General features: G+C 31.8%; 2 protein-coding genes across 2 annotated transcripts; one reads left to right on the top strand and one right to left on the bottom strand.

The window, feature by feature from the left end:
* Positions 1-3,211: 3,211 nt before the first annotated feature.
* LOC114168534 (protein RICE SALT SENSITIVE 3-like) lies at positions 3,212-6,613 on the top strand. The gene is made up of 7 exons (XM_028053396.2): positions 3,212-3,784; positions 3,873-3,923; positions 4,410-4,538; positions 4,740-4,845; positions 5,035-5,076; positions 5,197-5,253; positions 5,764-6,613. The coding sequence occupies exons 1-7, from the start codon at positions 3,651-3,653 to the stop codon at positions 6,445-6,447; spliced, it is 1,203 nt and encodes a 400-aa protein (XP_027909197.1). The 5' UTR covers positions 3,212-3,650; the 3' UTR covers positions 6,448-6,613.
* An 8,441-nt stretch (positions 6,614-15,054) lies between these two features.
* LOC114170466 (uncharacterized) lies at positions 15,055-16,214 on the bottom strand. The gene has a single exon (XM_028055952.2). It carries the CDS (start codon positions 16,113-16,115, stop codon positions 15,474-15,476), a length of 642 nt encoding a protein of 213 aa, XP_027911753.1. The 5' UTR covers positions 16,116-16,214; the 3' UTR covers positions 15,055-15,473.
* Positions 16,215-18,143: the final 1,929 nt, after the last annotated feature.

Consider the following 18,143-nt stretch of genomic DNA (forward strand, 5'->3'; position numbering starts at 1 on the left):
CCTGTATTAATCCATCTTAACTGCCTTAATTTGACTCGATTTGAATTTATCTTAATTCAACCTACTTTAGACTACATCTAACTTAATATGACTTGTGCGCAATTGACTCAACTAAATAATCTACCCAACTTAACCTAACATGGGTCCCACCTGGCCTAACCTAACTAAACACAATTTGTGCTTGACCCAAATTGACTTGTTCTAGGTTTAACCTAACATAGGCTTGACTAGATCAAACTATTTGGCTCAAGATCAATACAATTCATCTTAACATGGGTTAGACCTAATGCGAGTTCAACCGTCTCGGCTCAACATGGGCAAAAAATGTCTCAATCCCACTTGGGTCTAACCAATATGGACCTTATAGGACTCAACTTGACTTAAGCCCTTCTCACTTGACATGACTTGGGCCACTTTTTACTTGACCCAACTTAAGCCACATCCAACATTGCCCAACCTAGGCACAACCCTAACTTAATTGAACACGACTCTGCCTTAAATCTTGACATGGATTCGAGTCAATTTGACTTGACCTAAACCCAAGTTAACTTATACCAATGTGGGCTTGTGTTAACTCAGTCCAAAATGGACCTAGGCTCACTAAATCTAATGTTAAGTTGGTTGGAATCAATCTGACTTGGGACTTATAAAAGGTTTCTAAAAATTTTAAATACACAATATTTAACTTGTTTTTATAGAAAAAAAATACAATTTCTCACAATTTGTTTTAAGGAACACACACACACACACACACACACACACACACACACACACACATATATATATATATATATATATATATATATATATATATATTCATTAAAAATTTTATTAATTTTTTTTGCTCTTTTTTAAAAGGATACTTGTTTTCATCTCTAAATTCTCACAAAATATAAGTAGAAAATTTATAATTTTGTTAAGGAGTGGACTTTAAGTCTAACTTAACCTTATAAAATCAACTTGTTTGATGAGCTTTGTACCTACTTATATATTAATGATCTTATCTCTAGTTGACGTGGGGCTTCCAACATCCCTCTTCATACCGAGGTATGTATATCTCGAGTGTGAGACACCCAACAAACAACAAATCTCACTAGAATAGGTTTTTACCCATGTTAAGAAGTTGACCTTATATATAATTGATGCGAAACTTTCAACAACTCTCTCACACTAATATCTCGTGCATGAAACTAAACATTAATAAATAACATTTCAATATTGACTAAAACGATAGATCCAACCAACATTTTAAACAAATCTCACAAAAATATAATGATAACAAATCTCACAAAAAGTATTTAAAAAATAATCCACACGGATAATTAATGTTTTTTTCTTATACTCGCACTCAAACATATAAATGAACAGTGATAACCTAAAGTAAACCAAGATGCTTGGCTGTAATGGTGAGTTTGGTAGAAATGTAATGATGAACAAAAGAGATAGAAAATATTGGAATTATTCGGTTATGATGAAATATGATGTCGTCAATGAAATGGTTGAGATCTATAGACATTTTGTTTTCGAGCAAAACAATTTGGAAATGAACGATAGAACATAAGAATGAACAGTAGCAGACAATCTTTGAGTTTTCACGCAAAACAAAAAAATAAATGAGCTATGATGACCTAAAAGAAGAAAGAGACACATGTTATAGGAAATAGGAAACACTTTAACCTATGAATAAATAGTAACAGTTTAGAAACGAATAATGCTTATTCTGATGGTTGTGACAATTTATTTTGTTGGAATTTAGAGCTGTTTAAAACATTTTTGTAGACTATTTTCTCCATTTTTAAATTATCAATATATTTATTTTTCTGCCAGTTTTGTATTGTGTGTTTAAAAATGATTAAAAACTGTCAAAAAAAGCTTGTAAAGTATTATACCTTTTTATTATTTTAAATACAATAAAAAAGAAATGTAAAAAAGAATCAATGATTTGAAGGTAAATCATAATCTCTTCTAGTCCTACACTATTTTCTAAAAACACATATTTTATTTTCGGGTAAATAATATTTTTTAATTTCATTCAATTATTTTAAAACAACTCTAATTTACTCTATCTTTCTAAAAACGAATTAAAAATTACCATAATAGGTCAAATGACACATGATATTTTTTACTCGTATCATGTATTATTTATTGTTTACATTATGCTTTATAATTATATAAGGTTGAAATAAATATTTTTCTTTAATTTTTTTAAGAATTATATTTCATCTCTAAACTAAATTATATATTTATTTTATTTTTATAGTTTACAAAATTGTGTAGAATATTTTTTCTAACGAATACTACTAATTAAACATAATTTATCAAAAAGCAAAATATTTTTCATAAATTTCATAAAGTATAAAGATAAAATGAATATATAATTTAGTTTAATAACAAAATATAATTTTTAAAAGTAATTTCAAAACATGAAAAACATATTTAATCATTATTAATTTAATAAAAACATATATTAATTTATTTATATAAAAGTAGAAACGAATTAAAAATATTTAAAAATAAAAGAACAAAACTATAAAAAATTATAATAGTAATGGATTTTTTTTAATTTTAAATTTTATTAAATATATTAATTTTAGAATTAAATATGTTTTTTTAGCTTTTGTTAAAATTTAAATTCATTCTTTTCAAAATTTTATCATAAACATGAAAAATAATGGATATACCTATTTTAAGACGATAACAAATCATTAAATTGGAACATGTGAAATGAGTCAAACAACTTAAATTAATAAAGTATAATCGATGTGTCAACAAAATTTAATCTATTTAAAAAAACAATATGAGGTGTCATCTTTTTAGTGATTTTGAAATATTAAGAATGAGAAAAAAAAATGGAAAATCACTTACAAAATGATATAAAAAAAATTGTCAAAAATCTAGTAATAAAAAAATCATTTTCCTTTAAAATGAGATCTATATCTATTATTTTTTAAAATTTAAAATTAAAACATATCAATATTTAATAGAAAACAAACTCCAGTTATGAATAAAAACTTAAAACTAATTGTATTAATTTGTCTGATAATATTTTGTCCTCTAAAAGAAGCTACATAATGAGACTAACTGGTTCTACTTTAGCAGGTGGCTTTGATAAAGGATCGAAATCTCATGCAAAAGTTATTCCCTCTCCTTGACAAGTGGTAAAGGTACAAAAATAAAGTCAGAAGCAGAAGAAAACCCCAAGTCACCAACTCTTGCAGACTTTGCACCCGCGGAACAAAGAATTTTGGTGCAGAGAAAAACAAACAAACAAACCTACAAACAAACAAAAAAACAAAGGGTAAAACCGTGAATTTTTAACCAAGCAAACAACAACCCAGTACCTCTCTTCTTTCTTCCTCTTCCCCCTCGCATGCTCCTTCTTTTTCCTCTCTCTCTTAAAAGCTGTCCCCACAGTTTTTCATGGCAAGACACTTCCCTCTCTCCCTCTTTTCCCTCCCAAAGTAACCTCGTTTCGGACAAACAAAAAGCAGACACTGAGACATAGCCAAGAGAGTGAAAAAAGAGAGCAACAAAAAAGAGTGAGCTTCAGACAGTGCTAGTGGATACAGAAACTGTGAAGTGAAAGAAGGTGTGGGAACAAAAAAGGTTTGTGGTGAGAGAAAGAGAGAAAGAGAGAAAGAAAGAGAGAGATGGTGGGCTCAGGAACAGCAACAGATAGGAGCAAAGAAGCTGTTGGGATGATGGCCCTTCACGAGGCCCTCAGAACTGTGTGTCTCAACTCAGATTGGACTTACTCTGTCTTCTGGACCATCCGTCCTCGACCGTATGTCCCTCTCTTTTTTCTCTCTTTGTATTTGAATGCTGTTTTTTGAGGTCTTTTCTCAAATGGGTCATCGCCATTTTTGTTGCAGAAGAGTGAGAGGTGGCAATGGGTGCAAGGTTGGGGATGATAATGGAAGCTTGTAAGTGTGATTTTCTTTGACTGTAAAAGCCATTATACATCTTTGAAATGCTCACCTTCAACGAGTTCCGTGTAAACTCAGGATCAAAGAATGGTTTTTTAGTGTGAACAGATGAAAATCTGAGATGGGTCTTGATGACTCTGAAAATCGACCATGGTCCCCTCTGTGATTGGATAAACTTTTGTAAAATTGAATTTGAAGTCACGTGATTTCTGCTTTGAAGTTTTTGTTTTTATTGGTAAAAGTATGTTGGTATTAAAGGTCAGTGCAGAATCTGTTATGTTATCCGAGGCCAAAGCTACTTACTTAAAGTTAATGGTTCAACTCAATCAATTTTAGACTAACATGCCAACTAGTTGTTATTTTAACGTATGATCTTGTATGGATCCAAAAACCTATGAAAAGATTGTGTTTTTACTGATTTGTGCTTCTGGGTATTTATTATTGCTTGGGTTGGTGATTTGATGTTTGCTGATTTTGGTGAAGGATGTTGATGTGGGAAGATGGGTTTTGCCGAGGAAGGGTTTCAGATTGTTTGGAAGAGATTGATGGAGAGGATCCTATCAGGAAATCTTTCAGCAAAATGTCGATTCAGTTATATAATTATGGAGAAGGGTGGGTACTGGGTAGGTGTTTATTCATGTTATTATTAATTATGTTCCTAAGTTTCGTTGTACCTATTTTCTGTTTCATTTTCTCTTTCAAGTGTTGTGTATCTCAGTACCATGTTGTAGGTAGTTACAGAACATTAACACAACGACAACAATTCCTCTCTGCACTTTACTCTGATTAGGTGTTGGTTGGTTTTGGGAACAGGTTGATGGGAAAGGTAACGTCTGATAAGTGCCACAAATGGGTCTTCAAAGAGCCTACAGAGTGTGAACCTAATATGACCAACTACTGGCAAAGCTCCTTTGATGCTGTATGCATTTGATCCCTCTCACATTCTCATCTTTCAGTTTGATTTTTCTTTCCCTTAAACTATAGTTCTTCACTCCCAAGTTTCAACAGCAACAAAGTTAGCATTAAATTTAGCCTTTTGTATTTGTTATGTGTAGCTATTTGGTGATTGATTTTCTCAACTTCCTCTGTCTGATGTTATTTATTGCAGCTTCCTCCTGAATGGATAGAACAGTTTGAGTCAGGCATTCAGGTGTGCACTCAATGAATTTACACCATGCTATTATTGCTCTCAGAAAGCTTTTATTTTTTCAATGTACTTTACTTTCAATCATGTCATTTACTTTTATTTTTGTGTTTCTCCGATTGCCAGACAATCGCTGTGATTCAAGCTGGCCATGGCCTTCTGCAACTTGGTTCTTGCAAGATTGTGAGTAAATTTGTGTATAACTCTTGTTTTCTTCTTTATTTGGACTCGTTTTTACTTATAATTTAAAATTTACCCCCATTACTTTTACTGCATTCATATGTATTGCTATTTATTAGGAGAAAATGTGCCAAGACATTATCATGGTATGGGACCATCATATGTCTGTAGTCCTAGCCAATGCCACATGATATGTAAATGAGTTTTATTAACTTTTTCTCATAATTTGAAAACCTTGCAAAGGTGTTTACATGGATATTGATTCTGACTATATGTATGTGGTTGTCCTAGATTATACAATAATTTCTCCTAATTAAGACTATTTAAAACTGCAATCTTTATCAACAGAAGTTCATTTTGAAAACTATGATCTCATATTTTGTGAGTTCCTCTTATTTTGAAAACAAAAGGAGTAAAAGGGTGTGTTGCAAACATTTCTATTCATTCAGTATATGAATCTCTATGCAGAAACCAGAATATCAAATGTTTGATATATTTTCATTCAATTCTCAGATTCCTGAAGACCTTCATTTTGTGCTAAGAATGAGACACACTTTTGAATCTCTAGGCTACCAATCAGGATTCTACCTCTCACAACTCTTCTCTTCAACTAGGAGCACTTCCTCTTCTACTTCCCTTCCATCAAAACCATCCACCATTCCAATTAGGCCACCCCCTCCAACCCTCAACTGGGGTCAGAGGCCAATTGGGTCTGCTACTTCTTTGCTACCCTCTGCAACTTTTCAACATGCAGGCAGAATGGGGTTCCCACAGGCCAAAGATGAGACTCAGATGTTCCTCATGCCTCATGCATCATCATCAGAGCATGTGAGAATGGGAGACATGATGGGGGAGCATGAGAGTGACATAAAGTGGCCAAATGGATTATCCATCTTCAATGTACTCACTGGAAGATCTGATGATGCTAAACTCTTGTTCAATCAAGAGAGTGCAAATCCAACCTCAGCAATGCAGAATGCTGGTGTGGCAAACCCAAATGAGTTCTTGAGCTTGGATGGCAACAATGAAGGGACAAGGAAAGTGGACAAGTTCAAGAGGTGCTTCACTCTACCAGCCAAAGTGGTTTCATCTTCATCCTCTACTTCAATGGATCATCACCATCATCAACAAGCAAGTGTGGAGTATAGGAATTCAGGAGGCATGTACCAGGATGTCATGGAGACCTTTTTGGAGTGATTTAATGAGGTAAGTTGTGTTTGGGAAATGAAGATGAGAAGTTGTATTTAGGCATAGTTATTGTGTTCCTTAATTTTCGTGTTTCAAGCTTCTTCACTTTGTATCCTGTGTTTTTTCTTATCATTCAGACTTCATTAATGACAATTTCTTTCTTTTAGTTTGGTTAGACATGGAAGTTTTCATGTTTTCTTGCGTACATATCCCATTCACAAGCATCATATGATAACAATGTTTTTTTAAGGGACCATTTAATTTAAACGGATTTTGGATAGTTAGTATAACCAAAAAAACTAGGCATACAATTCCAATTTACTCAAACACAATTTTACTTTTTAATTTCAATGAATTGTGTTTGCTTTCTAAATTTGTTTTATCCCTTATATGATCTGCTATTATTTCTTATATCATTGTTACAATAGTAGCATGTCTTTAGTATTTACTATTCTATTTTATTGATCGTTTGACTAATAAATTAACTTATTTATTAGTTAATTGACTTTGGTTTGAGTTGACTTAGTTCGACTTGAATTAGGATTTACCTGCTTTGACTTGGGTTCAATTCAACTTGATCTTGATTAGGTGGGGCTAGACTTGGTCTTAATGGGACAAGGCCTTGCCTGGTTTTGATGGGATGAGGCCCAAGTTGGTTCTAACTCAATCCGACTAAATGTGGGTTGACCTCAAATTGGATAAACTTAGATTTGCCCACCACTCATTCAATATGGAGTCATCTTAACTTCACTCGGATTAGGTCAGGTCAATTCGGTTTGACTTGAATTTGTGTTGACTCAACTCAACTCGGACTTAGATGATTTGGGTTGGGTCAAATGGATTTAATCTAGGTTTAGATTGATTTAGCTTAACTTGGACCAAGACCAGTGACAGACTTTTTCAATCTCTCATTTTTTTTTTCATTTAATTTTTCTTATATATTTAAATTATTTATTTATATATTTATATATTATTTATATTAATTTTTTAATTTTTTTAAAAACTTTTATACATACTTTCTCCTCTTTTTCTTATTTTTTTTCATTTCTCTATTTTGTATCTCCATCTTTTCCTTTTCTATCTCAATTTTTACCTTTAATATCACTTATTTTTTAAAATAAAATTGCACCATAGTAAAATTGATGAGTTAAAGAACATTTTAGATTAATTAATTTATTCTTTTGAATTGATTTATTTTGTAACTTTCTTTTGAAGCATATGTTTTCTTCTTACATGTGATAAATTTGTTTATTGTATATCGTTAGGTGGTGACAAATTCATATTTTTCTAAATAGGTGAGAAGTGGTAAATTTATATTAGAAAATTTATGATAAAGAGTAAATGTATAATGCTAGGTGGTGACAAATTCATATTTTTCTAAATAGGTGAGAGGTGATAAATTTATATTAGAAAAATTATGATAAAGAGTAAAATAATTGATTTTTTTTTTCAATAAGAAGACTTGTGATGCATGTACATCAATTTAATTTGAAAAATTTCATGAGAATTCAAAAATTAAAGATTACGGAAAAATAACTATATAAAATTTTCAGAGTTACATATAATGAATTTGAAAAAATCTAATTTGTTATACCTAATTTTTTTTTCAAGTTTTGTCACCGACTAAGATCAACTTGTCTCAAGTTAGATTCAAGTCGAGATGGTTTGACTTTGACTTAAACCGACTTAGTCCTAACATTTTAGATTTTGAATTTTCAAAATTTTGAATAGATATCCCATCCAAATTCAATTAAATGGATTGTACTTTAGATCCAAAAATGGATTTGAATTTAAGATAAATCAATTTAAATATTTAAATAGACTTAAAAAGTAATATGGATTTGGATAATTGTGGATTGAATTTGATAATTTAGATTTTTTTTTCTCACCCTTAGAAATTAAGAGCAACAATTTTGAGATATCTTTCTAGCCTTTAAACTACAAAATGAATGACACTAGGAGAAATAACATGTGTCCTTTAACGGAAAAGCTTAGGTTGTGAATTCAAACTAAACTGTAGAAGGTAGATTGCATTGGAAAAGCTTGAATTTTTGGAAAGTGGAAGGTGACTTATATGATATACATTGATACCATCCTGAATTTGAGAATTACTTAATTCTCAAAGTTACTCAGGTGGAGATTAGTTTGTTGAAGATCTTGTAATTTCTTCAAAAATTTTATTTTATGGGAAAAATTCGTTTACTTTTATGTTAAATTGCACTCAATTTTTAGTTTTAAAATACATATACATGTATATTTTTAATAAAATGATACTCAATTTTTTATTAACTTTAATTAGGTGTTTCCTTCCTATTTGTTAATAAATAATATTTGTCTCCATTATATTTTTAATATCTTGACACTCATTTTCTTGTTTTATTAATAAAAAAATGTTTTCTAACTTTAGTTTTTACAATTTCCATTGAAGTTTTAGTCAATGTTATTCTTTTTAAATAGAATAAAAGGATTGATTGTGACTTTATTAGAAATATAATGGAGATAAGTGTTTAAAAATTAAAAAAGATGTAATATATGGAAATAAATGTTATTTAGCATGATCTAATAGAACTGACTGCAATATTTTCTGTTATTTTTAATTTTCTTAGTTATTAATTTAAATTCATAGGAAAAATATTTTTAATTTTATCTAGATATTTCTCTCATTTAATTGATATTGAAGTTCTACAAAACAAACCAAATAATTAATGTGAATACTCAGTCGGATCACTAGCAGGCCAAGCATACTTAGTTTCATTTTTTTAACTTCAATTATATAGATGTTTTTTTATCTACAAAACGGTAAAATTTAATGAAAGTTGTGATAACTTTTTGATTCAAAATTAAAATAGCTAAGTTAAAATACTTTTATTAAAACGAAAGATCATTTAATAGTTTGTAGATTAGTAGGTTGTTTTTTTTATGGGCTACTACTTCATGCACCGTTCTGTTTCCTTCCTGCACCCCCTTAATTAGGGGTGGCAATATCCTGCTTGCTAAAACAATGTGCGGTGGGTCAGGACACCGAGTTCACATGGCCGGCAGAAGCTTGGTCCACAGAAGTCAGTAGCCCGCGCGGGTTAGTCTGCGATCCACATAAAAAAACTTACACTTGTGTATATCAGTCATTTTTTTTTTATATTTTTGCATGAATGTTCCAAATTCTTGTATGATTGGAAACAAGTATTATGTATTTTTGAATATGTTAAAATTTGACTAATATATCGTGTATGTCAAAGTACAAATATGAATATGATAAAAATGTTTAATTATCAATTTATTATCCAATTCCTCAAAATCTTTGCTTAATTTTGTGAACTCGTTAAAGTTTCTCAATTTGTTAAATATTGAAAGTTTTATCATAATTTTTTAAAAAAACATAAAAATAAATAAATAGGCAAACTGGCCCGCACTTAAGCGGGATAAGTCATAATTTTCAACTCACATTAAAAATGCGGAATGGGACAACCCGATCCGCATTTTGCGGGCCAAATGTGGTTGGCCTAAATGGATCGGGCTGACCGTATTACCATCCCTACCCTTAATGCCTGTTCTACCAGGGTAAATAAGAAAAAACTCTAATCCTTATTTCCTTTCTCATTTACCCTTGTACTGCACTTCCCTACCCTCATTTGTGCCACCACTAGTCGACGAAGGTCACACGGTGGGCGTAGAAGCCACGTTAGAGTTGCAAAAAACCAGAGACCACGTTGAAGTTGTGAATAATCAAAGGTCACGATGGAGTTGAGAACCACTAGAGGTCGCGTCGGAGTTGCGAACTACCCTCTTCGATTTTGTTCTACCTTCTATTTTAAAATTATAATATTAAGCGATATTGATTTATGACTTTGATGGAAGATACCGAGAATGGTGACAATGGAGTGGATAGGCTTCCCGATTCTCGTGTGTGAAGGGTGGAGGGACGCAGTATTTGTTTGGAAGAAGGAGGAATTGGATGAGCATATGATAATCCATAAATTGAACCAAAACAAGAAATAAAAAGAGAAGTCAAATGAACAATAAAAAAAAAGCTTGCATTTCAGACTTATCACTTCGAGAAAATTTTATTTTTTAAACGTTCCAAAATATATATTTCAGAAGGTCTTTTTAGATCCAAATAACTTTAAAAACACTTAATCCAAAAAATATTTTTATTTCAAAATTAATGTTTTGAAATGAATTTTCAGATTTAGAAATAACTTTCGGATTTATTCATTCGAAAATATAAAAATATTTTTCTGATTAAATGTTCTAAAAATCAATTTTCAGATCTGACATAGTGTAAATGTCTTGTGTCTTGTGTTTATCCTTTTTAATATGTTAAAAAGGATTTTAACATGTTAAAATGTTTGCTATGTGTAGTTCTGGTATGAATGTATTCAATTAGTTGAATTATTACTCAATCAATTAATTTCACTTAAGTCAAGTGAAATCAACAAATTGTACGGACAAATCAACCTATTGAATTCACTTATGACCAAGCTATATTAGCTGGTCTTTTAGAGAATGGAGAAAGACTTCAGATTTTTTAGCGCAAAAAATAATGAAAAGAATAATTTGGAAAACTCTTTCTCTCTCTGATTACACAATGCGCAACTTATGATTGAAGATCTTTGAATGTTGGAGCAAAGTTTTGCTTATGTTGAAGCTTGAAGAACATGTTGGTTGCCTAGGGAGAGCCACCACTCAGGTTTGGTTGTTCTTGTTCTTTTTAGTGTTTCCTAGTGTGATTTCAGGTCTGCAAGTGGGAGGGGTTAAAGTTCTTGTGGGATTCAAGAATGTTGGTGTTTTGTTTAATTCAAAAGTGTAATCTTTGAAGGTTTTATATTTCTTTTTGATAAAGCACATGATGAGGCTTAGCTTGTCCTAATAAGCTGGATGTAGCTCAAATATTGAGTGAACCAGTATAAATATAAGTGTGTTATTCTCTCTCTCTCTCTCTCTCTCTCTCTCTCTCTCTTTCTCTCTCTCTCTCTCATCTTGTACATCTTTAAATTTCAAGAAAACTCGCTAAATAAATTTTTGTAAGGTTTACTTATGCTTTTATGTAATCTGGTGCTATAACTAATGTTGATATATTAATTGAAATCAATCTTGTATGATAAAGCGATGTTATTTGAGTGAGTTTGGTGGTTTTCGTGTTTTTGCATAATTTCCCATAATATTAGTTGATTGATTTTATATTTCAATTTGTTGAATCATATTGCATGAACAAATTAATTTGTTGTTTCTGTTTTCAATCGGTTGAAATGTGTGGTACAACAACAATACAACTCTAATTTGTTGGTCAATTGAATTCAAATTAAAAGGGTTTTTACAAGTTTTAATTGGGCATAATTTTTAGTACCCAACCAATTCAATAACCCTTTCTTGGCTAAGAGACATTTTAAACTTGAAGGAGGTACATGGTTTCACGTGTTATTCATGGTGGCAGATCTGCTTCAAGTCTGGTGGAACTCGCGTTTTGCGCGACTGCATTGGAAGTGCGGTGCAACATTTTCCGGTGACGCTTGCGATGCAGATTTGTACGGAGTGCAAAAATTTCACATTAGTGAGGCTCGCTTTCGCCCCGGTTGTTAGTGAACACTAAGAGCGAACTTGACCTTATATATGTCGTAAGATTCAACACTTCTTTTAATGAGTGAACCTATGATCTTTTAATCACACCCTCTTGTAACTCAATTGTTTTAGCTAAGAGTAATTGTATTCCAAAGAACATCTAGTCTTAGTCAAAAATAAATGTGTTCCAAATAATACTTAGTCTTACCCAAGAGTGACAACATTTCAAATAATACTCAACTATAGCCATGAGTATTTACATTCCAAATAGTACTTTGCTTTAACCATGAGTTGTTGGATTCCTAACAATATCCGGTCTTAGCCAAGAGTAACTATGGTTAAAAAAATACTGAAGTTTAAGAGTAACACAACAACAAAAATCGCTTTAGGCAACAAGACAAAATTGTTAGTTAAACCACAAAAACTGTGGTCTAAAGTTTAGACAAAAATTTTTTAGGTGTAGTTTAGGTGAACATAGTTGTAGGTAATAAGCTATAATTTTCAATACGACAACAATTTTAAAATTGTTGCTTAAAATCCTCATAAAATGCAACAATTTTGATATACATATTTTCAAAACTTCACATTTTCAATATTGTGAGTTCTAGGCATTTTTAGTCTAAAATCAAAGGGAGGGAAAAAAATTCAAATTTTTTCGTTTTTGGAACTAAGTTTTGCATTTTCAGTCAAAAAAGGAGGGAGAGAATATTTATAATCTAAAAGCTTTAATTTTTAGTGTATTTTAGACCACATTTTTACGGATTAGCCCACACTTTTTACAAGCAACATTTATATAAATGTTGCTTAAGATAATTGTTAAGCAACGTCTAAATAAATGTTGTCTTTACTAGGGGTGAGAAAAAAAATACTTAAACCGCCCAAACCCATGAAACCCGACAAAGAATGGATGGATTCGGTTTGATGTATTTGAATTCAGATTAAGTGGATAAAAATATTCGGGTAAATACGGATAAAAATGGTTGCGTTCGGGTACCAAATAAAAAATCCATGGATACCCGACTCGACCCAGAATCAGTAAATTTTTTCTCAAACCCTGATTTGTTGCCGCTGATCTCCTCACCCTTCTGCATCTGCAATACATTTGAAAACCAAATCAATAAATTTTCAAAACCCTCTCGTCCCATGGAATACCATATAATACAAATGTTCTCTTCTTTGTTTATTGTGACGTTCTCTTCTTTGTTTCCTGTGAGAAATAATTTTGCAGAAATGATTCTTCCTTTGAAGGACGGGTGCCATAAAACGCAGTTGAATTGCAAACCAAGCTTGCGACATCTTAGGCGAGTGCGCGCCGTGGACCAATCTGCTTCGATCTGCTCTAATATGCTTCCTTCTAGTTCAATCTGACGCGATTTGCCGCGATCTTGTTCGATTTGCCTCTATGAGGTTCGATCTCTCGCGATCAGGTTCGATCTGTCCCTTTACTTCGATCTTCATCGATTTTCTTCAATCTTCGATGATCTTCCTCGATCTGCTCCATATGTGGTAGTGCGATGGGGTCTGCTAGGTCTGTGCAGGGGTATGATGATAGAGAGAACCAAGAACGTGGAGAAGTTAGAGAAACATAGTTGGAAATCGTTTTCTCTTTTAGTCTCACGTTATTTTACATTTGATTCAGGTAACCCACCCGTCCATCCGCTTGTAATAAACCTGAACCTGCTTAATCCGAAGCATAAAATGGTCGGATTTGGTTTTCAAATATTAAATTTGGATTGGGTCGAATTAGCCTTCTCAAACCCGAATCTGACCCAACCTAATTGATGCTCAGGTCTAGTCTTTACTATGTTTAAACCACATTTTTATAGTTGTGGTCTCGTTTAGTGTTGTCTAAAGTCATTTTTGTTGTATTATAACTAGGACTCAAAGAATACTTGTTTGGTATTTGTAGTGATAGTCTACCGAATAAAAATTAATCAAGAATAACAAACGAATCAACATATAAACATTAAGTATAAGTGTCAAGAAAGGTCTTTTGAACTAGATTTGCAACGATAAGTTTGTGCACTTTAAATTTTATCTAATTATCTTCATCAAGTATTAATCTTATGAGAATATCTAGAGAGTGAGGCCATCTAATTATTTTCATTAGGCATTAATATATTAAAATATCACAAGAGTTTTTAATACATAATTAAATTATTCCTTCACGTGTATATTTTACATGTTGTCCAAAAAAGATTTTGTGTTTTAATCATATAATTTTAGTTATTTATGACATCATATATATATATATATTGAAATATTATTTTTTGTAAATTAAAAAATTAAATACACATTATGAGATTGAATTGGAAAAGAATTTTAATGATCTTAAGTTACTCGTAGAAGTGAGTTTTAAGAAAATGAAATATTATTTCAGTTTGTGTCTAAAAGGAGACACTTTCTTTTAATGAAGAATTTAACGAAATTTATTGGTTATTTAATGAAAGTGGTAGTGGAAGAAAGATGAAACCCAAAGGGATGGAACACCAAACGGAGAAAGACTAACTCACTTCAACCCATTTCAATCTACTTTACCCAACACAGAAACACAACATCAGGGATCTCTGAAGTCATGATATTGTCTTGTTGTCGAGAAGAGATCTTTGATGCTCGGTTTCTGTGTTGGGTAAAGTGAATTGAAGTGGGTTAATCTTTCACCATTTGATGTTTCGTCCCTTTGTGTTTCGTCTTTCTTTCACTGTCACTTCCACTTTTCCATCTTTCTTCCACAAGTGTCAATGCAAAAGAAAAAACAAAAAGAAATTAAACAAAACATTAGTTAGTGAGACATGTTACCGGTGTCCAAAATAAGTTAAAAATTGGAGTCAAAATAACATTTTCAAATAATTACATAATCAACATTTTCTGTAGAATTTTTTTAAAGTGATTTTTTCCGTAGTTAATTGTTGATGATATCAACAATATCATTATCACAAGAGTAATTATATTTTAGACAAACTTGTAAAAGGATTATTTGACACTAAATATTAATAATATTATATTCAATAATTTAATTTAATGTCTTAATTTAATATTGTATTATTAGAAATTAATGTTTGAAAGCTTGTGTCAAACTATCATCATTCCCTTACCAAAAATACAATTTCACAGCACACGCAATCCTAGGCAAAATTATTTTCTTCAACACTCTTCCCATAAGAGTTCATTGGAGACCAAAATCCAGTAAGTAATTTTTTTTTCTTCCACAAGTATAATAAACTATTTCATGTGGCAACCACATGCATAAATCTCACCAATTTCACAGATATCTTCCCAAACTCCCATGTAAGTAAAAGGAAAAAAAAGTTAAAAAACTAAACAAAAGTTGCAGAACTAACTATTCACATTTTCCTTCCAGTAAGACCCAGTGAAAGGGTTAATTAACATAGTTGTCTCTTTTATCACGATCGAACTCTTGATCACATGTTTATCATCAGACAAAGTTATGTACCAATCATGTGACGACATGTCTGTCATCAAACGTCTTTGTTACAACGCTTGGACGGTTCCATGGCGTGGCATTCTCTACAAGCCATCACAAACCACCGTAGAATCCTCCTCCCAAATCTCAACCTAACCCCTTTATTCTCCTTCTTACTCTTCTTCTTGTTGTTCTTATTCTTCTTCTTCTTCTTCATGGTCCCTTTGTCCTTCACTTGGTTCGTGTCGGTTCTTCTTCTCAAGGAGCCTTCACGGTTCAACGCTGGCATGGGAGTTATAAACTGCCACCTTTGTGAGCAGCCATATGGTTGATAATGGGAGGGAGTTTTTGACATAAATGCAGCACCTTTGAGCTTGTTGTGGAAGGATTTTCGCTCAGAACTGTCGCTGGAGCTGGTTCTGGCGCTGCTACAGCTGCTGTTGGTGCTGTTGCTCAGTGAAGAGAAAAGGGAGTCTCTGGTGCTGCTGGTGCGGCTGCTAGGGAGGGGGAAAGAGTGGGGCCGGAGACGGCCATTGAGGAAGAGGTGGTCGGCGGGGGAGGTGGCGAAAGGCTCGGCGGAGGGGGAGTCCGGAGTGAGGGACCCGAATTCAAAGTCCGATTCAACCGTCGGCGTGCTCACGAAGGAGAAGGAGTCGCCGGAGGAGGGAGAGGTGTTGATGTTGTTTTTGTTGTCCATGGAGGGGTTGGTTGTGATGAGGGAATTAGGGTTTATATATGTGTGAGGAGAAAGAGAGAGGGTATGATGGTGATAGTGGAAGACTGGTTTGTGGGGTTTCGATGTGGGACATGTGGAGTGAAAATTAGGGAGGTAGCTAGCTAACTTAGGGGGTGGTGTAAATAATGTGAACCATGAGATGACAACTAAGATATAAGTTTGAGGAATAATATTGCATAGTGGTGGTGTAATGATGTTGTTAGCCTATGTGAGATGTGTCACATACAAGAGTGTATTGTATATATGTGTCATGTGATGTTGAACTTTAAAGATGTTGCCAATGGAATTATGAGCAATGAGTTACAATGCATATCAAAATGAAAATTGAGAATAGAAATAAATTTTGAGTGAAAATTGAAGAAAAGTGTTTTTGTATAAAATTATTAGTTTTTTTTTTCATATATTACAAGTAAGTGTCGTGTTGTACACTTTGTATTTAAATTATACCCTTCTTAATTAGTAAATATTAACTTTTGTAGGTGCTTTTTAATGTGAGATCTCTAACACATAGTCTTTATATTAATACATATACATATTGAGCGTGAAATTAAACATTAATGAATGTTTAGTGATATGATAGACTCAACAAATTCGTCGAAATTTCGTTATACTGGATAACATGATAGGTCTAATAAACAATATCGTTAAAATAAACTTCAAATGACTTTAATATCATATTAAGAAGTTAACTTTAAACTTACATCCATTTATATATACAAATTTATTTTATTTCTAATCGATATGTGATCTCCAACATAAAAAAAAATGTCATAAATAGTAAATTGGTGACCGAATTCGAAAACCAAAACCACGTCTCAGTTAAGATCCGCCCACTAAGTATATATGTTAAATATTTTATCCCATATAAAAAGTGTTAAAAGAACTATAAACAATTTAGAAAAATTGTTTTTAGCTAATAGTGAGGTGAGTTTGGAGAATAAAACATAGCATAGTCGATCTTTCACTAGTCCTTACTTTGTTGAATTTTAATTCAATTGTCTTAATTGGATCCTAATTGATGAATATTTTTGGGTATTGAATATTTTAGGTCTTCACTCGAAAGAGAGGAAAAGAAGAGTGTGTTCAAATATGCTATATAGAAATGCGTCAAAGGTTATTGTGGGGTATTTACTAGATAAATTATAGTCTATGGTTTCGAATTTTTATTCATTAAAAGTTGTTAGAGGCTAAAGAGTGATTAGGATCAAGTGGAATTGGAAAGTGAAAAATTATGCTTAATCATAATGTCTCTTGGTCACAATACGTGGAGAGAGGATCTATTGACATCACTTATAAGTTTGACAAGATTATACTTTTAACAATTTTTATGTCATAGATTTTCTCAATTCAATTATTGAATTGAGCTCTTAAACATAACTAAACTAAATTATAATAGTTTGTATACTTCAAAATCTAATAATATTACACCGTATTCTATTATTTTAACATACATTGAGTGATTTAAAAATTACTGTTATTATTTTAAATAATGCCATGAAATTTAACAATTAAAACGGTAAAAAAATTAATTATAGAAATGTTGATTTGCAAAAAGATTTCAACATTGGTCAGAGATATAGCATCTCTATCCCATAATCTTTAATTCAAGGTATTGATTTTTCAATAATTATTTGGTTGCTGTCCCCACTATGGTACGGTAGTGAATTAAATATTTATTTACCTTTATCAACTTGCTTTTTGTTTTTCTAAAGGACACACAGTCCCAAATATACCCTTTCCCATGAATAGAAATAAAGAAAAACAAAGGAAAATAAAGTAGGAAAGGGAGATGGGTCAATATGTATCCCAACAATAATAAGACGAAAATTTTCATAAATAAAATAGAAGAAAAACAAAAATATACATAAATTAGTTTATAGAAAATCTGTCTAGTTTTTTAATTTTAATTTTAATCTATCCATACACTAATTTTAATTGATTAAAAAGTTAATTATATTTTTATACTTTTCATAAATCTTTATAAAAAAG

This window comes from Vigna unguiculata, chromosome 11 (genome assembly GCF_037176805.1).
Source record: "Vigna unguiculata cultivar grain cowpea cultivar isolate G323 ecotype 2 chromosome 11, ASM3717680v1, whole genome shotgun sequence".
NCBI lineage: Eukaryota > Viridiplantae > Streptophyta > Magnoliopsida > Fabales > Fabaceae > Vigna > Vigna unguiculata.